This window comes from Notothenia rossii (genome assembly GCF_949606895.1).
Source record: "Notothenia rossii genome assembly, chromosome: 6".
Classification (NCBI taxonomy): Eukaryota; Metazoa; Chordata; class Actinopteri; order Perciformes; family Nototheniidae; genus Notothenia; species Notothenia rossii.
In genome coordinates this window covers 39499363-39523034 of record NC_136909.1, presented here as the reverse complement: position 1 = coordinate 39523034, position 23672 = coordinate 39499363, and the positions used below count along the sequence as shown (strand labels likewise).

Genomic DNA, 23672 nt, shown 5'->3' with positions numbered 1-23672 from the left:
CAGTTAACAAGTGGAGGACAGAGGAGGCTCTTAAAGAAGAAGTTAAAGGTCTGTGAGAGCCAGAAATCGTATTTGTTTGTAGGTGACCAAATACTTATTTTACCGAGGAATTTACCAATTAATTCATTAAAAATCCTACAATGTGATTTCCTGGATTCTTTCCCCCCATTCTGTCTCTCATAGTTGAAGTGTACCTAGGATGAAAATTACAGGCCTCTCTCATCTTTTTAAGTGTGAGAACTTGCACAATTGGTGGCTGACTAAATACTTTTTTGATCCACTGTTCATGGTACAAAAGGGCTCTTCAGGTAGAACAGTACAAAGCAATAGCAGAAAATAAACCACCATCATGTAGCCTGTATTAATAATAGCAGCATTGCAATACATCCGGTCGGTGTGTAGCAGGCTGCAGCAGGCAGCGGCAGTCTGCACTCTGCGCAGCCTGCGTTGCTGGCTTCCTCCAAGTTTACAGTAAAACAAACTGGTGGTGTGACCAATGGCCATTTACAATTATTAATACTATTACTATTATTAGCATTAGTCTATATTTTAGTTGAAACTAAGCCAGGAAAAAAAAGAAAAACATAGATAATAATAAAAAAGATATATAGATAAAATCGAATTTTTAAAAGAATTTTCGATTATGGAGACTGTAACGAATATTCGAAAAATCGCTGGCATCCCTAGTCTGTAGGTCTATTCGTATGTCATGATGTTGCATGTAAATGAATATTTGGAAACACACTTACTGCTGATCTTGACCTACGAGATTTAGTGGATTCAAATCAAAATCCATACATTTTAAATAGGATTTTCTGAACATCTAAAATGTAACATCGTAATAAGACATTCTTCCCTCTTTCTAATCCCTCTGTTAAATAAATGATGTGTTCCAGCTCTTCCAGCTTAGCTGCTGTTTGTTTGTCTCACATGAATGAAGCCTTTGTGATTGTGTAGCTGTGTGTTTTCATGTGTGTTTGTGCGACCCTTTTTTTTGGAGTACTTCTGTTCGGTCAATTCTCAGTAACATTTCTCTGTCTGTGTTTATGAGTGTGTCTCTTGGTCTTTCTGTCTGTCTATCTCTCTCTCTCTGGCTATTTTTGATATATTGTGTCTGCCTCTTTATATATATATAATAGTTTTTAACTATTTCTTAAACGTGGATGCAACTACAGCTGCTGATAGCAGTAGTAATAATAATCACGTTTAAGAAATAGTTAAACACTAAAGCACAGTAGAGATCACGTCTGGATACACTGGTTGTTTACGAAAGAAAGATTTACAGCACATAACTCCCTCGAAAACCACAAACTGTTTTGTTATTTTCCATTCGCCTGTCTCTCAGTGGGAGACAGACCTGTCACCTCAGCCTCCACCCACTCTACCTCCCTCACACCCTCTGTCAAACTGCTTCTTCCTACTTTTTCTCTCAGTTTTCTTAAAAAGAGGTCACTTGAGGTTATCTTGAGGCTTTAGACCACTGATCTTATAAATTCACACCAGCAACAAAACCTGCAGACATTGTCTATGGTGTATTTTTGCTTTTTACAAGATCTTTCTATACACACACATTCTCAAAGATCAGAGTATAATCAAATTATGTTCTGCATTAGTGTGTATGTGAAATAAATGCTGCTATATTTGTTTGATTGTTATTTGTTGTCTTCCAGTTTTATATTGATCTCAGCTGGTCTGACACTCCAGTAAAGGGGCTCTATTCTGCTCATTCTCAGCTTCATATCAGTATTTAGCAGAGGTGTGCACTCGAGTCACATGACTTGGACCCGAGTCACCAATTTGATGACTTTGGACTCGACTTGACAAAATCACAAAACACTTGCGACTTGACTTGAACACCAATGACTCTGGACTTGAATTGGACTTGATCCTTCTGAATTTAGGTGACTTGATAATTTAATTCAGAGATCTCCAACACGCCGATCCCAAGATGCCACTAGAAGAGCAGTCTCTTTAAATGCAAGCGCGTCGGAAAAAGAAGCAGCATCTGGCTGCTTTGCTTTCTCCAATATCATTAAAATGCAGAGTGCAGGATTTGTAAAATGAAAATAACCTTCAGAGCAGGGTTTTTTTGGTGACCACTCAGGATTTATTGTCAGAGGTGGGAGAAGTTCAGATCTTGTACTTGAGTAAAAGTACCAGAGTGTGGGAATACTCGGTTACAATAAAAAGTCCTGCATTCAAAATGTTACAAGTAAAAGTACAAAAGTATTAGCATCAAAATATACTTAAAGTACCACCTGCAGAGGGATCTAGATTCAGGTGTTCTTTTCCCCATAGAGACCGCCTCGCTGCACATTATCCCTTGCATAAAGATAGATTGTGGGTCCCTTATAACATGTTGTACACAGTGGAAATAAACATTCTCGTCACCTTAACATCAGGGATCTTATACATTAAACTCCTTCTGAACCAAACCGTCACGGTAGCCTTACCTTACTTATCCCTCTTAAAATAGGAAAAAACACGTTACTTTACCAGCAGAGAGAAAATTGATTATTAAATTATTAATGTGACTAATAAAGAGCAGTTTGATCATTAAGTATTATTCTGTTGATCGATGTTATTACATTTGGTGAAAAGCACATAATAACTTGTTTAAGACTCGTTTTGTCAAAGTTTAGGATTTGGACTTGAGTTGAACTTGCACTGCCTCACTTAAGACTTGACTTGGACTTAAGTGCAAAGACTTGAGACTTGACTCGGACTTGCAAAACAATGACTTGGTCAAACCTCTGGTATTTAGTGTTTCTCCTGGGACATGTTTCCATGCTTTAATGTTCAAAAAGCTCTTTATTTTCCTCATACTGCCTGTGCTGCAGCACCTCTTTTCACCCTCTGTCTGAAACCAGAGCCCAGTCTGCTCTGATTGGTTAGCTGGCCGGCTCTGTTGTGAATGGTCAACAACTTAGAGATGTCCCGCCCCTTAGCCACGTCCAAGATTTTGCAGCACTAGCCAATAGAAGCATGAGTGTTAGATAGTGATCAGTATGTCAAACAAGTAAACAAGAGGCGTTTCAAGGAGTGGGGGAGTGTGTGGGTGAGAAACTCCCTCTGGAGGGAACACAGGGATTTTAGCCTTTGCAGACCACTAAAACCTATAAGGCCCGGACACACCAAGCTGACACCAAAGAACTGACACAGACGGACCCCCGACTGTTGTGTCGCCTGCCTCACGTCTCTGCGTCTTGGCCATGTGTCGCACTGGAACAGGCTTTCCCGAACCTGTGTAGAGAGCTGGAGTTAAATGAAATCTCAGATTTGCCTTCTTAATAGTTTGTTTGGGTCCCTCGCTTCCGTTTCGCTTCTCATGTACTGATTCGCTAAGCTGAACAGCCAATCAGAGTGATTTATTTTGCCGACAGCCTTTGGCCGACTGCCCACCGATTCGACATGTTGAATCAGTGGGCAGTAGGCCGAAAAGGTGTCGGCACGACTGAAAGGACACGGCGGTGCGGGACACACCAATCGGAGTAGGGCGTGTCGACGTTCATCGTCGGCCTGATGCCCATCGACGGCCAAAATCGGCTTGGTGTGTCCGGGACTATAGAACACACTGCAGGGATCAAGATATCAAGATTGATGCAAAACAAGTGATATTTGACCTTTTTAGACAGATTTAGCAAAAAAAAACCTCTTCTGGGGCCATTTGGGTGGATCTTTCATATCTCTGGCTCCCCTTGCTGTATTTTTTTTTTCTTAATGTATTAGGTATTAACATGGGAGAAATGGCTCAGCTTTAGTAAATATCTGTGATTGCTGGGTAGTCTAGTGGCGTTAGTTGGCATGTCAATTATAAACCAACGATATAAACCATTTTCTCCTCTGCTTAAGGAATTCTCAAGCCTCTTAAAAGTCCACTTCTCTACTCCTAACAATGTTTAGCATGAGCCCTTGAGGGATCAGACCAGTGGAGATAACTATTTTCTTTACCATAGAAAACGTCAAAACTCTAGTTGGCATGTCCAATAGAATACATTTTAATTCAGATATTTTAATACCTATGAAGGTGAGGTGTCATTGGACCTCTGAAAATAGCTGCACCGGTTTTTACTTGGCTTAAATATAGCCTTAAATTGGAGCATTATTTAGTCCCCCCCGTCCCCCCCTCCAACAACTAGCATGACATCGCTGGTGCTAAAAGATTTGATAGGGTTTTTTCATATGATATCAGTATATTCACTCTTGCTCAGCTGTGTACAAAAGACTAGAACTACTAGTAAAAATATGTAGAAAATCTTAATCCATCCATCCATCCATCTTCTTCCGCTTATCCGTGGTCGGGTCGCGGGGGTAGCAGTTCCAGCAGAGAGCCCCAAACGTTCCTTTCTCTGGCCACATCAACCAGCTCTGACTGGGGGATCCCAAGGCGCTCCCAGGCCAGCAAAGAGATATAATCCCTCCACCTGGTCCTAGGTCTACCCCTCGGTCTCCTCCCAGCTGGACGTGCCTAGAACACCTCCCTAGGGAGGCTCCCAGGTGGCATCCTAACTAGGTGCCCGAACCACCTCAACTGGCTCCTTTCGACGCGAAGGAGGAGCGGTTAAACTCCGAGTCCCTTCCCGGATGACTGAACTTCTCACCTTACCCCTAAGGGAGACGCCAGCCACCCTGCGGAGAAAACCCATCTCGCTGTTTCCCCTATATACAAATAGCGGCGGTGTAGCGCTGAAATATGCGCACCGCTTCTAGGGGCGCCCACATTCTTTTTTTTTTTAAATAATACTTTTTTTTATTTTAAAATAATAAGTGGCGACCCTTTTTCATTTTTGATTGTTTGTTATGTGGATTTTGTAGTATTTGTGTTACTGTATGTTCAATAAAGGTGTATTTTTGCTAAATCTTGAGACATTGCCACCATATGTACTGGCAGGGCCGATTTTTGGCATAGACGACATAAGCGGTCGCCTAGGGCGCTAGATCTGGGGGGCGTTGGCTGGTAGCTCTGGGAGGGGAAAAAACATTTTTGACCGTTGGTGCTCATCCTAATTTTTGACCTTGATGTAACAACATTCCTAATTAAAATGCCCTGTACGATGGGCGCTGTAAGTCATGAAAGTGGGGGATGTTGGCTTATCAGGCGCCCGCAGCTCACAGCCATAGTGCGAGCGTGGGAGCGAGAGCGCGAGCGAGGGAGAGAGAGAGAGGGCGCACCGGTACCGGCGCTGTTCTTATTAGCATCTGGTGCTAGCTGCGCTAACGGATATAAGAAGTAGATGTTTCTACAACCAGGGTGGAGGAGAGCTCTCCTGTCAGACTGAGAGGCTCAGAGAGGTAAAGGACTCTCGTGTTTAGATAGTTCACTTTAGTCCAAGTTATCTCAGTGGGTCTCAAACCTTTTGACCACAAATTATGTAAACACATGTTTCCAAGGCACTCCTTTATAATTATTAGCATAAATAAAAACAGGTTTGAAATCATTCCAATGTATACTATAGGACAGAAAACCCAAAATATTGTTAAAAGTTGGAGAGATACAAAAATATGGTAAAATAAGATATAAATGAACAACAAAAATAAAAATCAGCTACATTTATTTGTTATTGGCTATGGTAGGTTATTGGTTATGTTCATATACTTATTTGATTATTAAAATGTAAACTGATCTTTTTCATATGGGTGTTTAGAGTTGTACCCCTTAGATCAGGTCTCCAGTAATTGTGTGCTCAAAGTGCACCAGATTGAAGCATTTTACTTTAAAATGTTCAAAATAAATCACCCGGGGGGGCATAACACCCGGACCCCCCTAGAGGATGTGACGTCCACCCCCCAATTAAAACATGTTCATACAATACTGAATACATTTGAAGGCATTTTGATGTATATTACGTCAATAAGTTTCTGTTTTTGTAGTGTATTTGTCTTTTGTAGAGATTTTTCAGTTATTCTTTATATATAAAATCTCGTATAGGGCAGCAAATTGGCTAGAACCGGCCCCGGTACTAGGCCTCAAGAGCCTTTCTTGTGCTGGCAGACAAATAGAAACAAATTGGAGGGGCACACTTCGCACACACTCAAAGATTCCACGCGCTCCACGCTCACATTATGCTGGGCCCACGTGCCTTAGCACCGCTGCTATGACTCCATCCTAGGGGAAACACTGCGCGAGATGAGAAAATCTTAAGATATTTTTTATTCAAAAAGAAAGAGAAATCCCCCTCGAAAATGTTCAGCGACGTATAAAAGAAATTCGCTAATAACTATAGATTTTTTTGTAGGAATTTAAAATAATCAAGACAAACAGATAAAGAAAGGATATTAGTCGTAAGAATCTGTAATGTTTGCAAATTAATTGAAAAACCTCCATTGTTAACAAAATATTGTTCAGAAATAATAGATGGAAAAACCCCAAAATTAATTCAGATATTGCTAAAAATGTACCACATTGTTGGTTTGACTCTACACATGAGATTTGCTGAGAATAGTAGATATATAGAATAACAACATAATTTTTTCTGGGCAAAGGTTTAAGTGTGAAAGCAGATTCTATGCCTCTGAGGTGCAGATCTGTTCATGTTCAGTTAGGAGAGAAAAAAAGAGTGAATCATCTGGGAGTGTCGAGTGTGTGTGTGTGTGTGTGTGTGTGTGTGTGTGTGTGTGTGTGTGTGTGTGTGTGTGTGTGTGTGTGTGTGTGTGTGTGTATGTTTTTCCTGTAAATGTAATGACTGTTTCATTCAGACGCTCTGGATGTGTTACTGTCTGTGGATCCTCAACTGACTGCTCACTGTCAATACACTCTCACATAAACACCTCAGCAACACACACAAATACACACGCGCTGTAAGGCCTGAGTGTTAAACAGGGTTTACTTCCTGTCAGAGTGGGAGCTGCTGAAGGACTCGGCTGGGAGAGACACTAAGCTGCTTAACTCAACCTGTCTGAACGAGACACCGGAACACACAAGACCTGAACACACACACAAATACAACATCTGAAAAGCACACACTTTCAAGAGCTTGGGGCTCAGTGGTCCTTGGAGACACAAACCAACAAATCTACAACTACGGCACAATGTTTAACCGATTGAAAAACACTGTCAGTTTCTTTTGATTCTCACTTTCTTTTTAATCAGTAGAAGAACACTTTCTAAACATTTATTTTTGTCTTGCATTGTTAAAGAGAGCCCAGTCTGTTCTGATTGGTTAGCTGGCTGGCTCTGTTGTGATTGGTCAACCGGTTTGAGGTGTCCCGTATATCAGGGGTTCCCAAACTTTTCAGCCCTGCATATTTGATATTGAGGTAACCCAAAAGTAACCAAAAGTAATCAAAGATGTGAAACTGATTCCTTTTTTTAACAGATCATTTCAGTAGCAATTGGTTACAACGGCTCCAAACATTTCCATTCAGAGAAACGCGCTGCTGTTTCAAAAAACACGCTAAATTAAAAAAACATAATGTGCCAAAACATATGCAAATGAAGAAACACATTCGACAACTAGCAACACATGAAAGTCAATGTTTCCCCTATCTACAAATAGCGGCGGCGCAGCGCCCCAAAAAATGTGGATTTGTATTATTTGTGTTACTGTATGTTCAATAAAGGTGTATTTTGCTCAATCTTGAGACATTGCCACTGTATGTACTAGGCCTCAAGAGCCTTTCTCGTGCTGGCAGACACGTTAGCCGCTTTCACATCAAGTACTTTGCCGTACTTACGGCCCGTCTACACTACAGGCATCGAAAATGCTTTCAACGCTTCGCCCATTCACTTGAATGGGGTGACGTAGAAGATTTTTAATCTTCGTCAAACTGCATTGTGGGGAGCATGGCATGGCTTTGCAAGCATCACGAGCATCTATCGGCATCAAAAGTTGAACAATGTTCAACTTTTGAGGCTCGATGCTTGGCATCAGCCAATCAAATCCCGTTTATGCAATTCCCGTCAGTACAAGCGCTAGCCAATCAAACCGCGTGTATGCTGATACCGCAGGTCTTGACTATTTTCCATATGTCATAAAATGGAGGATAAATTAATCATTGCCGTGGCAAGTGTCCCAGTCATGTATGACTGTACTCTGTTCACCTACCGGGACCTAAACCGGAGGAACCAGGCAAGGCGGGAGGTGGCAGAGACAGTTGGTGAAACTGGTAGGTTTTCAACTGTTTGGGGAGTTTATATCCAGTTTACTTCGTTGAAGAAGCGGGCTTTTTTTTTGCTTTGTATGCCGGGGGCGGGCGGGAGATTCCTGATTGGTTGTTGGTCGCGAGAAATCGCCAAGCCTCAGACACGCCCAGCTTCAAGATTTGTTTATGCCTGTAGTGTAGACGGGCCGTTAGTGCCCAGCACTTAGTGCCAGCACTTAGTACCCCCATGGAACTAAGTACAGATCGCGTTCACACCGGAATAAGTTCCCTGAGGGAAGATTACGCAAATGAAGCTGCTGACGTCACTTCATCTTCTCCTTCTGCTTTGGGTTTACTGGCAGGCCGCAAACCACTTCACAGCGTATACTGCCACTCGAAGTCCCCGGCCGGAAGTCCCCGGAGTTGGGGACTGGCTTCAGTAGAAGCTGCTGGGACTCCCAGCTGCTTCTACTGAAGCCTTCCGAGTAAATCGCCAGAACGCCGACACCTCCTCATCTCCACCACTCCCATGTTTTCTTTTGTGTTGCCAGAAGTTATTCTCTCTCCGTTGGTGCGCTGGGCTAATGCTAATAATGCTAATGCTAATGCCAGCAAATACAAAACTTTTCAGAGTTTTACGGGGCGTGGTTTGCAATTCGCCCAGACTATCGAAATTGGTACTTTTTTTTCTCCCCAGGATAGTACCACCTCTCTAGCAGGCACTAAAAATGGGAGTAAAAGTTCTCTGAACTAAGTTCTCTTTTTGGTGTGAATGCAAAATTTCAGGCACTATCGGAACTAAACGGGAAAAGTACGGGTAAAAGTACCTATAGAAACATATTTGCGGGGCGCACTTCGCACGCACACACACAACAAAATTCATTCATTCAGAATATAACATATCAGCAGTAACTTAGTAAACTCCCAAAGAAACTCTACAAGAAGAACATTTTGAGAAATCTTTACGAAAACTTGCTTAACTCTTAAGGATAAGTTGAATACGTTTAACAAGTCTTTCAAAAAGGAGGAAGTGGCAGGATAGTGGGCGGTGTGTCTAATGTATTTCTTGAAATCAGAAATACATTTTTTGTGTAAGGGAAGTAAACCTCTGCAAGCAGTTCTGATGAATAAATGATAGACATTTTGATATTCTCTTCTAAAAAAGTATCCAAGGTGCTGGTTGCTTCCTGAAAACAACTCAATAAAGGAGTGGATACATATAGAAATGGAAAAGATGACCAATTCTACGTACAGTAAGGCCTTTACAGCCAGATGTTGTGAAGGTATGAAGTTACTGAACCTGTAATGTTGTTATTTTTATAATTATGCCCAATTTATATATGCTCGTGTGCACACTTCACACATCTCCCAAAATGTACAAAGTTACTACATTTAAAAAAATAAAAAACTGTACTGCAGAGGAAGTAATACTGCTTTTGTCTTGAGGTATGTCTTGTTATTTAAACTGCAACAAATGTACGAAGTAACTTAAAGAAAGTCTTGTGTTATGATTCCAGTTTGTTTGTTTGTAAAATAGTTTTTAATTGGTTAAGATTGCTGGTTTGTTTTTAGTGGATTTGGAAAGTTCTAAACCATTTACTCAGAAATCATGAAACACATTTGTAAATCTACAAATTATTACTGTATAATGAGAAGACATGCAGTTATTATAACTGCATATTAAGAGGACATGCAGTTACTGTTACTGCAGAGGACATGCAATGTTTTGTGTAAGAGAACTGATGCCCTTTTTCTACCAAAATGATTGCGTTTCATAAAAAGTTACATTGAAAAGCAAGAACATATTAACTATATGTTCCGTATGCTGCTTCCTAGAACTCGGTTAAAGGTGGAGTAGGAAATTCTGGAGAAACCAGCTCGAGTGTGCTAGAATTTGAAAATACACAACCGGAAAAAATCTGCCAGCCCCTCCTCCAATACACACGAACGCGCACATGACCAATGAGGGCACGAGATAAGTTTGTGCACAGATGGAAGGCTGACAGGCAGGTAGGCCATCCAGTTACTTTAGCCGGGCAGGCTCAGAGGATCGGTCGTGCTTTTTACTGTGCCACGGCTTCCACAGATGACATTTTTTATGTATTTATTGTCAAAGCATTTAATATATTCATTGCTATCGGGATGTTAAGAGCATTCCATGGAATATAACAAAAAGTGTTTCTGAAATAAATTACATACCCCACCTTTAAGTTCCCGAAATAGGTTTATGATCAAATCGACTCATTTCTATTACACAGATGTGTACTAAGGACATCTCCTATCTACAATTCCTAATCCAGAGCCTCTGCAACTACTCCGCTTGAAGCAGCTGTCAATCACAGCTGTTGATCATCATCATCATCATTGATTTATAGCTTGGTGAACTATCTGAAATGAGAAAAACTATCTTTGTCGTGTACCTTGACTTTTGAGTTTGACCTACGATGATCCAGTCAACATGGAGGGGCAGGATCTAAGATCTATTTCAGCCAGCCACCAGTGGGGTCCTGATGTTTTGGCTTCACCTTAGAGCCACTTGTCGTCCATTTATATGTCTGTAAAGACTAACAGAGGCAATTTTGGTGAATAAAGTTTTTAGATTTGTATTCCTCCAGATGGAGTTTCTCTCCCACATTCTCCCTCCCCTGCCTGAAACGCCTCCACTGGAATTATTTGTTAACTTCTGTAACATAATGACATAACTATGTTACACTAGCACTTCTATTAGCTGGCGCTCCAACACATTGTATGTGATAGGCCAAGGGAAGGGACATTGCTAAAGCAGTTAACCAATCACATCAGAGCCGACCAGCTAACCAATCAGAGCAGACTGGGCTCTGGTTTCAGAGAGAGGGTGAAAAGAGGTGCTGCAGCACAGGCAGTATGAGAAAAAAAAAAATAGCTTTTTGAACATTAAAGCATGGAAACATGTCACAGTAAAGACACTGCACAGGGTTTCCCACACATAGACTATACTTGTGCGGGCCGCCCAGGTATATTAACGGCCGCCCAAGTATATTTCTCGACCCATTTAGGTTTTGTTTTTTTCGTCTGCGACCATGACGCCATCTGCGATCGATTAACTTGTGGACAATGATCCCTCGCTCTACGCCTCCTGTACCCAGTCCCGGACTGGCCATCGGGAGGACCGGGGGGTTTCCCGATGACCTGGCCTTTTAAGTGGCCTGCCTCACACAGGGTGACTGGCTGTCTACATGATGTGGCCTGCCGACATGGCCACTGTCATACAGATCATAAATCAAAGCCCTTGATTGGTCTCTGTGTGTCATTCAAGCTCGGGATAACCTCAGCTCAGGTGAGGTAAAGGACTCTCTGAGTGTTTAGATAGTTAACTTAATCTAAGTTCTCAGTGGGTCTCCAACGGTTTGGTCAACATTTATGTAAACGCATATTTCCATTTGAGAGTGTCAGTGTTCTTTCATATTGGATATGTTATTGGTTATGGCCCTGATTTGATGATTATTTAAATGTATACAGTTCTGTTTCATATAGCTGTTCCCATAGATTTAGTCTCTTTATTTTCCCCTCAAAGTGCTCCAGATTAATGCATTTAACTCCAACATTTAAAAAAAATCTTACCGGGAGAGCATGCCCCCGGACCCCCTAGAGAATTTGAGGTCCACCCCCACTTAAAATCACATTCATAGGTTCCTAAATAAATTTACCATTTCAAAAAAAAATAGTAACCCATGTCCATATGTTTATTTGTGGGTAGTAGATTTAAACTATAGGGCTATCACTATGGGCCCCAGGGGTGCCGCCAGGGATTTTGGGCCCCGTGAAAAGATATCAAATTGGGCCCCCCCATCACCAGGCCCAGGCCACGCCAACCAAGCAAAATTGCTAACCACACCTCCAGAACCCAACCCACTCATGTATGCTTTAAATAACTCCACCTGTACAGGCTTGCATCTATCTTGTAGTCCAATACTAACCGCACAATATTTACTGACACTGAGCTGTGAAAATATAACAATGTGCAGACGTGCAACATTCTGCTGCAGTATAATTCACTATTTGATATAATACTAACATTCCTGACAATAAATATCAAGTCATCTTTTATGGTGTCCATGCCTAACAATAACATTTATGAATGGAACATTCTCAACATGAATGCATAAATCCAGATAAATATAACTTAAATATACATGACCTCTTAAATTAAAATAAAGTGAACATTACCTCCAACAAAATCATTTATAAAATGCTATAACACAAAAAATAACAAGCAGCAGATTTTAAAATTAAATATACATACCAACTACAAAATATGCAGGTATTAAAGTGGAATACAACGGAAATGGAAATGAAAAGGCCTTATGGTGGTGCCAAATCAGAGCCTTTGTCTGTCCTTTTCCTCACTTTGTCTGTCCCTTTGTGTACACCTTCTCTTGTCTTCACTGGAGCCTTCATCCTCCTCATCTACACTGGTACTGCCACTGGCACTGTCACTGTCCTTCACCTCTTCCTCCACTTCCACACACCTTCCTGACAAAACTGAAGAGGGCCCTGGCTCTGTAGAGTGTACATGACACATATGATAATATATTCTTTAATATTAGTATTAATATCATAACCAAAATGTTGGTGATTAACATTTTATTTACCTAATACAGACTGATCACTCAACGCTTCAAACATCCTAAATAGACTAAAAGCAGTTTTTTGTCTTATATAGATCAGTGGCTATGTGGGAAAATACTGTGTTTGAAATGTATAATTTAAATTAGATGTTAGCTTTTTGTTTTGATATATATATATATATGTGTTGTATTCCAGTCTCCCTTCAGATATGTTAAGTGGCATGTCATTCAACACAATGCTGCTCACCTCCTTCAGTTGGGAGAAAAGCTGGTTCAGGTTCAACCTTATAGGGCAGAGGTGCCCAGTACGTCGACCGCGGTCGACCGGTCGACCGCGGGGGCAATGCTGGTAGATCGCGAGTCATTCATAAATTTAAAAAAATCCAGCTCCGTTAAAATAGACAAAACAGGTTTTGATCCCTCCTCCCTTGGCCTCCCTGCCACTTAATTCAGGAGTTGACTTGATTGACAGAAAAAGCGACCTATTGCTTTCCAGTCTGTTAACCCAGAATGCAAAGCGATACAAAATCAGTCAAGTGCCGGGAGAGACAAACAACAAAATGAGTGCGGGAACGAGCAAAAAGCTAAAGACATACCACTTCCACACAGAATGAGAGGGAGAATCTTTTTTTGTGATGTCACATTCAAAGGTTATTTGCCTTATTTGTAAAGCAAGCATCGCTCTGCCAAAGAAAGGTAACGTGGAGAGGCATTATCGGAGTGTTCACAAGGCATATGACAGCGACTTCCCTGCGAGTAGCGAGTTGAGAAAGAGAAAGGTCATGTATTATTGCTACACAAACATTATCTCTTAAGTCTTAGTGTCGCCAACTCGTTTCTAAAATGCAAAAAGACAAACAAATGCGTCTATGGTCGGTGTATTTTCTATCTTTCCAATCCAGAAGAGATCTCTCTCCCCCGTCTGTTTGCAAGGGGGCGGGGCAGTTTACACACACGCATCTGCTACATGCAGCAACACACGGAGGAGATGGTGGAGAGAAGCGCTCCAAGGTGTGGTTACATGTTACCCGTCTTGAGGTGGACAATGCTCGTCACCAAAAGTGTTTAGCATGTAAGGGCGGTAACACGAGCAATTTGTCTAAACATTTAGCAAAAGTGCACCACATTCAGACGGAGGAATGCACCGGGTTCGACTGTCTTTCTAGTAGCTCTGTAGCCCGATCCACGTTTCCACGTCAGGTGTTATGTATGCTAGCAGCAACACACAGAGTTAACTCAATTATACAAACATGGGTTAATGATTAGAGGTAACTGAGTTATTTATTTTGTTAAAGTTTCAGCTATTCTGTTTACAGTTCTGTCATCAGATTATTTAATAAGATTTGTTAAAACATTGTTGTTTCTTTTGATGTGAAATATTATTTATTTAATTAAAATAAAAAGCAATGTTAATTTTGTTCACAATTTGTTAAGTTAATTTAATAATATATGTATTTTTGAATCAAGTATTGATCTTTATTGTCTTCATTGTTAGTTTCCACATGCCTAAAACAACCTCAAACTAAATCTAAAAGTTGATGGCTAAATAAGAGCGTTTGAGAAATTGTGCAAGGCACACAGTAATAGTCCGAATAGTCGATTAATCGTTTCATTAATCTATAGATTAATCGATAATCAAATCGTTCGAGTCGTTTGTTGCAGCCCTATTGTAGTTATCCCATGTAAAAATAAAACGTGTTATTCAGCAACCCTTGCAATTTGGGATTTTATTTTTGGTTGGTAGACCTCGGTTAGCTGGTCATTTCAAAAGTAGCTCACCAGCCAAAAAAGTGTGGGCACCCCTGTTATAGGGGGACAGGGCTGCTGAGCCTGAAGATGGATCTGTTGGTCCTGGCACCAGGGGGAGGCACAACTGATTTAGTATGAATAGCTGATAAACATGTACCTGCATTTAATGTCAGCTAAAAGAGCAGTGAAATGAAAAACCTCAGTAGCCTACTTAATGTCAGCTTAGTAAAAAAAAACATTACAATTTACAATGGACTACGCTTAGCTAACAGACTAAATTCCAACACTCATGGACCACACCCACCGCATCCCTCCTCACATGCTTTCACTCTGCTAGAAAAGTGCTGCGTTTGGAGGGAGGAGTCTTAGGACCAAACCATTACATGTAAATAGAGGGGGGTGTACAGAGGCTTTGGATAATTAACTTTTGGAAGAAAATAAGTTAAATGAATCTTACGTTTAGTGAGTAGCCTACTACGCAATATAACGTTATATAAATGTTAATTATTTATGAAAGGGTACTTACATTTTGTTTCTTAATGTTCTAAACATTTTGGGGCCCCCTGCTAGTCATGGGTCCTAACCTTTCACCCCCTTACGGCGCCCCTGATGGGCCCTGCCTGTACCTGTTCGCTCTGCCATCATGTGAAGGGTCTGCTAACAAACGACCAACAGAAAGGTTCATGTTAATGTTGTAGCACGTCACGTCACCCACCCCCCCCCCCCAAGTATATTTCAAATCTGTGGGAAACACTGATACATACTGATATGAAGCTGACAATTAGCAGAATAGAGCCCCTTTAACGTAATGTTTTTGAGTCACGTTCGCAATAAAGAAAGTAAGAAATGCAGTACTGTGCAGTAGGCTACTGTCCACAACAGAGTAGTACAGTGTGTAATAGTGTACATTCCTTTAACATGTAGCACAGTATTGTATAATACAGTAACGTATACAGTGTTCACTCTTCTTAACCTCACTATCTACCTTCCTCCCCCTGTTTCCACCCTCCTCCCCCCTACTGTCCTGTATACCCTAGGTATCCACCCTTTTCACCCTTAGTTTCATCTTCACCCTGACTGTCTTCACTCCTGTCCCTCACTTTCTACCCTCCTCACCCTCACTGTCTATCCTCTGTCCACCCACATCACCAAATCTGTCTGCCCTCCACACACCACTGTGTACCTTCCTCAGCCTCACTGTGCACCTCACACATAGTGCTTCTCAACCTCAATGCACCCCTCCTCACCCTCAGTGTATTCCTCGCCCTGCTCCCCGCCACTCACCCCTGCAGTGGGAGCTTCCAGTCAGCAGCAACAGCAGCCAGCAGACCTCCAGCAGCATCATCATTTTCTTCTTCTTCCTCCTCTTCTTCTTCTTCTTCTTCTTTTAAATGTCACCGGGAAGCTCTGTCTTCCTCCTTCCTAGTCCTCAGCTTCTGCTTCTTCTTCTTGTTATAATTATTATTATTGTATTTCACCCTGTTTTCTTCCAGTCGTTTCCCCCCGCAGAGCCTCATGCTAAACACCCCGGAGTGCTTTTCTTCCTCCGCCGGTCCATTAAGCTAACACTAGGGTTTTAAATGTCTCGCTCCCGCCGGTCTTTGAGTTGTTTAACCCGTACTTTAACACACAGAGTGTGAGTCTCAATGTTTCCTCAGTGAAGTCGAAGACTGTTTCGATAAAGTATGTCCTCACCGTGTGGAGCACATATTTCACTAGACTGGAATCTCAAACAAGTTAACGGAAATATTCACCACTTCCTTTGACGTACTTCAAAATAAGAGTCTCAATAAAATAACAACAATGTACTGACAAAACTAAGAAGAACTTGGAAGAATCACTCAGATCCTTTGCTTGAGTAAAAGTACAATTATTATTGTCTTAACATACCCCATCAGAAGTAAAGTCCTGATTTTAAAAAAAGTACAAAAGTATAAGCATTCAAATATACTTTAAGTACTAATTTTCCAGCTAAATGTACTTCAAATATCAAAAGCATAAGTGGATCTTTTTACAGTATCATATTATTATGTTTATTATGTTATCCTGTTTTCAATACATTTAAGAGCATTTCAGTATAGAATCTTGTCAATGTGGACCCCAAAGATACTTGAAATACTGTGTAGAATAATAGATACTGATTATTTTGGATGTTAAAAAAAATAGCACAAGGCAAAACTAATTCAGGAAACTGTAGTTATTAAAAGTGTAAAAATGCCCCATGTGACTATTATAATATAAATAAATATTTTTATGATTTGAGGATTAACTTCTCAATTAACTGATTGACCATTTGTTTCGTAAAAAGTCAAAAATAATTAGCATGCATTCACAATTACTGATCGAGTCCAACCAACCATTTGTACATTCACATTGTTACTTATGCATAATAATATGTTATGATTTTTGTATGTTTTGCATGCAGAAACCTTGATTTGTAAAGTAACAAGAGCTGTCAAATAAATGAACTGCAGATGTAAAAAGTTGCATTAAAAACTCAAGTAATGTACAAGTGCCTTTAATGTCTTCTGAAGTGTTTAGAGTAAACTGTATAATGGCTATAAAACTGTATTAACAAAATGTATATAATATTTTTTTTAGTGTTTGGTGAGTTTTTCTGAAGAATCTTCCTCTGCATGTTCTACCAAATAACACATTATCAATTATATTTATAAGGGCAACCGACAAAAATATGTGTACCAACAATAATAATGATAACAATAGTCATACAAATGCATAATAATAATAACTAGTTTATAACACAGGAACTTTTCTTTTTGCCATAATAGTATTGTCAGAGATTTTATTTTGAAGCCAAACTAATTACACCAGAAGTTATTGGCTCTTTGTTTTTACTCACGTAGCAAAAGTAATCTCCAGCTGGTGTACAAACGAATTGAGGGGGGGAAAGCTCATATTGCGCATGCGTCATTCATCGGGCTGTGCAGTGTAGCAATCCGAGCGCCCCCTTGTTCACATCATAACTTTATTGTGATGATCAAAATGAAGGTAAAACTGTCCTGTTCAAAGGTCGACCTTGGCTTCACCCAAACAAAACCGGGAGGTCCCAACACTTTGATCAAACGCACCTAAAACGTTTCGAGCCATCAGCCAATCAAAGAGAAGAGTCAGTTATTTATTAAATATGTATTTTCAAAGGGTGTATGGTTTGAACAATACATTCACACCAATGGGAATATGCTTTTGGCAGAATATGACATATTGAAAAATGTGCTACAAAAAACAACAGTTTGAATGTTTGAAGATAAATGAAGTTTCTCTAACATTGAATGAAGATACTGTTTTTACAGAAGTGTTTTAATTAGGGAGGTTTTAGTGAAGATACACAGTTGTAAGAAGTGAGCATTAGATGGTTGTAAACTTCAAGTATACTGCACTTGATGAGAGTTCATAACTGGATGTTTTATTGTAAATTAGTTTCTTTGTTGTTGATTGCAGTACTTATTCACTTAAGCACCAAATATGTTGTACATATTTTTGTTAATAGTCAAATTGTAATTTCTTTGTTCCTTTCTAATCATTTATTTTTATTTTCACCTACAATGTTTAAAATATCAAACAATATACCAAAGCAAATTCAGTTTGTGAAAATCTACTTTGCAATAAACTCCATCCATCCATCCATCCATCCATCCATCTTCTCCCGCTTATCCGTGGTCGGGTCGCGGAGGTAGCAGTTCCAGCAGAGAGCCCCAAACTTTCTTTTCCCTGGCCACATCAACCAGCTCTGACTGGGGGATCCCAAGGCGCCCCCAGGTCAGCGAAGAGATATAATCCCTCCACCTGGTCCTAGGTCTACCCCTTGGTCTCTTCCCAGCTGGACGTGCCTGGAACACCTCCCTAGGGAGGCGCCCAGGTGGCATCCTAACTAGGTGCCCAAACCACCTATAAACTACCAATAAACCACCAATAAACTGTACAACAATAAACAAATAACATTACCATCAATTCAATTAGACATCCAATTTTTTCTTTAATAACTCTTGATCCATTATTTATACATTTATTTATGCCATAGAACAAGGAAAATATTTGAATGTGTCAAACAAGGTGCTTTTCAATAAATGCTATCCTGAACCCAGCTAGCAAAACAAATCAATAACTCAAAGTTAAAATATAATAATTTGTACTTGATTTTTCTCTTTGTAGTTGCCTTGGGACAATTCGCACAACAAAACCAACAATGTGTCACACAACTGTCTATTCCAACAGTATAATTTAAGGTTCAGGTTTATTTTGTACGTATCAGGATTGTTTTCTTAACTTCTCTGGCTCATCTGCCGGTACAGTTGGATGGTCATGAGCTGAACTTCAGGATCTCCAGGTTGGATGTCGATAGCTCTGAGGAAGCAGCTCAATGCGTCGTCAGGCTTGCCTTTGCTCTGGTACTCCTTCCCTCTCCTGACCAGAGCTTCGAAGCTCTCCTCCTCGGACAGGATGCCTTTACAGCTCAATTTGACTCCATCAGCCGTGCACTGATCCATTTGTTCGTCGGAGGCTAGCTCGGGCTCGCTGGTCGACTCCTCCATGTTGCTGGTCATTACCTGTTTGGACTCCTCAACGTCATCTACTGACTCTGAGTACTCCTCATCATCCTCCTCTCCTTGTACATCTGCCTCCTCTTCTTCCACATCCTTCTCGCTCTCTGTGTCAAGGGTCTCCTCCACCTGAAGCGCATCATGAGTCGAACCAGTGAGGTCCTCTTCTGCTTCGTCAGAATGCCTTTCTGAAACATGATCTTCTTCCTCCTCCTCACTGGTAATTTCTTGGTTGTCTTTGATTTTCTCCATATCTTCGACGATGGATAGAATGAGGGATCGGCGTGAGGCCACGGAGGTGTTGCCTCCGACACTCTTTCTTGACCGAAGAGGAGTGCGGACAGATGACACCAATTTAGGTGTGGAGGCGCCAGGAATCTGAAAGGAATTGTGCAGGTGACTCCTCTCATCAACATCATCTTGATCACTGTCATAAATTACTGCTGCTCTTTTTTTCTTCTTAGTCACAATGGAGTTATCCATTGAATAGTCCATTACAGAGCTGTTGCCGTTGAGGCTTCGGTTGACTGCTTTATGTTGTTTCTCAGAAAGAGATTTATTTATGTTAAAGCTCCCCTCCATCTGCAGCTGTGACAGCAGCTTCCTCTCCTCTTCTTCAGTTTCCAGATTATCCAGTTCATCGTGGTCTGAGAGCATGTCACTATCTTCAAGCTGTAAATTGAAGTTGCCTCCAAAGGAATCAAGCCCTGTGCTGAAATTGGATGATGTGTCTGCTTTGAAGCTCGAAATGGAAGCTTGCAAGACAGAAAGTCTTTTATTCTGCAGGGCTGTTAAATGTGAGAGGCCCAAGTCCGTCTTGGAATCGTTTGAGTGTGAGGTTTTGTTTGAAAGTTGTTTGTCTTCATCAACTGCTGTAAAATAGGCCAAGCAGCCGTCACCTGCCGAATCATTAGCAGCCCCACACAGAGAAACCTCGTCTCTTAGTTTTGGATTGGAGGCATCTTCCATGTCACCCAATTCAGCATCACTGGTATCCGAGACCACCACAGACTCTTCAATCAACTCCGGAGGGGAGGATTCATCGGCTACCAAGTAACTCCTCTCCTGATTAACAGACACGTGTTTTGGAGAATAAAGGTTCTTCTCAACAAGCTTGTCCTGGCTTACTTCTACGACAGGATGTTCTTCTGACATATCCTCATCTGCAGTAAGATCAACAACATGGCGCCTCAGATTCTGTTGGCCGTCCTCCTCATCAGAACCAGACTGGTCCAACTCAATCACGACTGGTGACCCGTTATAGTTACTATCATGCTGTGGATAGGAAGAACTTGGTTTTGGATTTCTTGGTTTTTTCTCATGAGTCCGCTCTCTGATGTGGTTGTCCGCTGGTTGTCTGAGCCAGGCTGGTTCTGTGTTTGATGCCATTATGTCTGCCATCTGCATCGTTAACTCTGACTCAGCCTTCATCAGCTCCTGGGCCTTCTGCACTCTCCCTTCAATGTAGTGATGGGCCTCTTGGTCTTCAGGGTCATCATCGTGGTTGACATCGAGGGAAAACATGAGGTCATGGTCAGAGATCCCAAATATCTCCATGGTGTGGAGATGGGCAATGTGTTCGTCCAGTTCAGCGTCTGTCCTTCGGTGTCTGGAGTGGAGGGATTGAAGTTGCAGCTGAGTCGACGAGGACCTTGTGTCCTCCAGGAGGAAGAGCTCTTTCAAATCCTGCTTGCTGAAGTACCTAAAAGGGTTTTTCTTGTCCCCGGTATTTTGTCTAATGAGAGAGTCTTTGAAGACCTGCCTTCTGTAGATCTTCTCCTCTACTGTGCCGCAGGTGATCAGTCTGTAGACGACAACATTGTTGTTCTGCCCAATGCGATAAGCCCTGTCAACAGCCTGGGCGTCTGTTGCTGGGTTCCAGCTAGGATCGTAGATCACGACTCGGTTTGCTGCCGTCAAAGTGATACCAACCCCTCCAACCTGGGTGGTCAGGAGGAAGACGGAGTAGCTTTTGTCTGTCTGGAACTTAGTGATTAGCCTCTCTCGCTCTGCAAGCTGAATTATTGTGCCATCCAATCTCAATACTTTGAAGCCTCTGTTGCCCAGGATGCGCTCGATGATGTCGAGCACTTTCCTGTAATGAGCAAAGACAAGCGTGCGGTGACCTTCTTCTCTGAGCCTTTGGAGAAGTGCAAACAGAAAGACGAGCTTCCCTGACTCAGATATTAAGGTCTCGTCTGGAATGTTGGCGATGGTGCATGTGCCTGTCTCCATGTTATCATTCTGCTGACCTTGAGCTCTACTTTCTTCTAAGCCCAACTTGGCTATGGCTGCAGCAGAGAGCAGTCTTGGATGGTCGCACAACTTCTTCATGATGTTCAGTTCAGCTAGAGGTGATCTGGTTGTCATGAGCAGCTCCTTGATGTGGTCCAGTGAAAGGAACTGCCTGTAAATATCTTCCTGAACAGGACTAAGGTAAGTCCAGACAATTAAGTCGTTCTTTCTAGTCAGTGTTGGCATGACTGCGCCAGAGTCTTTTGGAGTATTTTGGACCTTGATGTCCTTGGTTTCTGAATATTCCTCTTTACAAGGAAGTTGGCCTTTCTTATTGTTTTTCTGCACTTCTGCTTTTGTCCTACGGAGGAAGTAGGGTTTGATTATGGCCATGAGGTTCTCAGACATTCGAGACCCGAGGGCCTTTTCCCCTGGAGTGGTGTCCTTTTCTCTGGCCCGGGTGATTGGGTTCTCATACTCCGTTTTGAATGTTTTAGCTGTGCCTAAGAGAGTCCCTTGGCAAGCAAAGTCAAAGAGAGCCCACAATTCCTTCAGGTTGTTTTGGACTGGAGTGCCAGTTAGGAGAACTCTGTTTTTTGAATGTATGGCGTGGGCACTTTTGGCTGTTTTGGTAGTTGAGGATTTTATCTTGTGTGCCTCATCTAGGATCATGTAGTCCCATGTGAACTCTTTGCCATTGTAAGATGACAATTGCTGCCAGTTATTTATAAGCATAGAGTACGTGGTGATGATAACACCACTTCTCCTCTGAATTTTCTCCAAATTCCTGGTCCTCTCCTTGCTCGGTCCGTGAAACTCCTTCACCCTCATGCCAGGAGTCCATTTGGCAAACTCCTTGGTCCAGTTTGTGATGAGAGAAGTTGGCAAGACCAGCAGTGTGTGCTTAGCCAGCTCGTTGTCATACATGCTTGAGAGGAATGATATCACCTGGATGGTTTTACCAAGGCCCATGTCATCTGCCAAGATCCCACCTTTACGTCCATCTCTGCAGAGACTGTACAAGAAGGCGACTCCATTTATTTGGTAGTCATAAAGCTTGTCATACAACTCTTTGAAAAGCATTAAGCCGCTGCCGTTAACATTCACAAACTCTTCATCTTCTTCCTCTGAGTCACTCTGAGCAAGGAGTTCTTCCATTTGCTTTATCCGGCTTTCAAGTTTTGGACTCTGGTGAATTTTGTACGCCAGTTTGAAAAACTTCAGCGCTTGGTTCATGTCGCCTTGTCTGGCAACATCTTTTCCCTCTTTAATGAATCTGGAAGAAAAAAGACAAGAACATCAGAGAATATTTAATTAAAAAATAAATGTAGTCTGAAGAAGAGCTGCTACTAAAGTATTTACAAATGTTAATTTCAATACCAGGGTATATGCAGGAATCCTGAAGTCAAATGTAATACCTTTTAAGACCTTTTTTAAGACCCTTTTCATACATTTTAAGACCTCATCGCCACTTTGAGTTCTAACCGGTTACATTGGCGACACACTTTACCTCACATTTACTATATACAGTATTGATTGTCCTTCCTCCTTATTTTCCAACCATTTGGACGCAAACTTGCATTTCCCCATAACGATGTTGTTTAACAACCGGCGTAAGCGGACCTTCGCTCGCTATTAAGCAGTGAGCATGCGATGTGCTGTTCAGATGACGTCAAATCCAATGGGATGCCATAAATAAACTACACAGAATCACACTACACACCTATGCAATGATTACATTCAGGCAAACTGTAGAATACAACCTCTTTGGACAATTTATATACTTATTGAAAACAAGCTACAAAATTTAATACCTTGGAAAATGCAGTTTAATACTTTTTAAAGGGCCCATGTCATGGCCATTTCCACTGATCATAACTCCATTGTTGAGGTATACTCAAATAGAATTATACTGTGCAATTTTCCAAACTCACATTGGTTTCGCATATAGCATCTCTGTAAAGTATGTGTATTCACTTTGTCCTAAACGGCTTGTTTGAGCTCCTGCCCCCCCCCCCAGTGTGCTCCGATTGGTCAGATCGGCCACTCTGTTCTGATTAGTCAACCACCAGAGAGGCTCCGCCCATGTCTAACAGTGTGTTTTTTGAGTCGCTCTGAGCGGAACATCAGTCTTCGGTACAGCCGTATATGTTATACACTAACTAACCGAACTGTACCTGCAACTGTTGTTATAGAAGAGTAAGTTATTTTTACCTGTAATAAACTACTACTGTTTGATGAAAAATCAAATCATGGTTTGCTATATATTAGGGGGTGTAACGGTACACACGAATAATTTCGGTATGGGCCCTTCGGTTCGGTACACGTGTGTAACGAAGTGTACCGAACGAGTATAACGTTAAACGTAAAAAATTGAAAACGTGAACAAGTTTTTGGAAGTAATCTCAGGTGCTGCGTCGCAGCATTCAGAGTAATTTGC

General features: G+C 41.4%; 2 protein-coding genes across 5 annotated transcripts in view; both read right to left on the bottom strand.

Moving 5' to 3' along the window:
- The window catches only part of adam9a (ADAM metallopeptidase domain 9a), an 80293-nt gene extending 64109 nt beyond the window's left edge, over nt 1-16184 (bottom strand). For all 3 annotated transcript variants that reach the window (XR_013809866.1, XM_079690916.1, XM_079690917.1), the window contains exon 1: nt 15723-16184. Coding sequence is in view for 2 of the 3 variants with exons in the window: in XM_079690916.1 (XP_079547042.1) it covers nt 15723-15786 (64 nt within the window). In the remaining variant the exon portion in view is untranslated. The remainder of the gene's footprint in view (nt 1-15722) is intronic.
- Nucleotides 16185-18407: 2223 nt separating this feature from the next.
- The window catches only part of LOC307043275 (DNA excision repair protein ERCC-6-like), a 32895-nt gene continuing 27630 nt past the window's right edge, over nt 18408-23672 (bottom strand). For both annotated transcript variants that reach the window (XM_079687630.1, XM_079687631.1), the window contains one exon: nt 18408-22508. In XM_079687630.1, coding sequence (XP_079543756.1) covers nt 18719-22508 — 3790 coding nt within the window. In that variant the 3' untranslated portion in view covers nt 18408-18718. The remainder of the gene's footprint in view (nt 22509-23672) is intronic.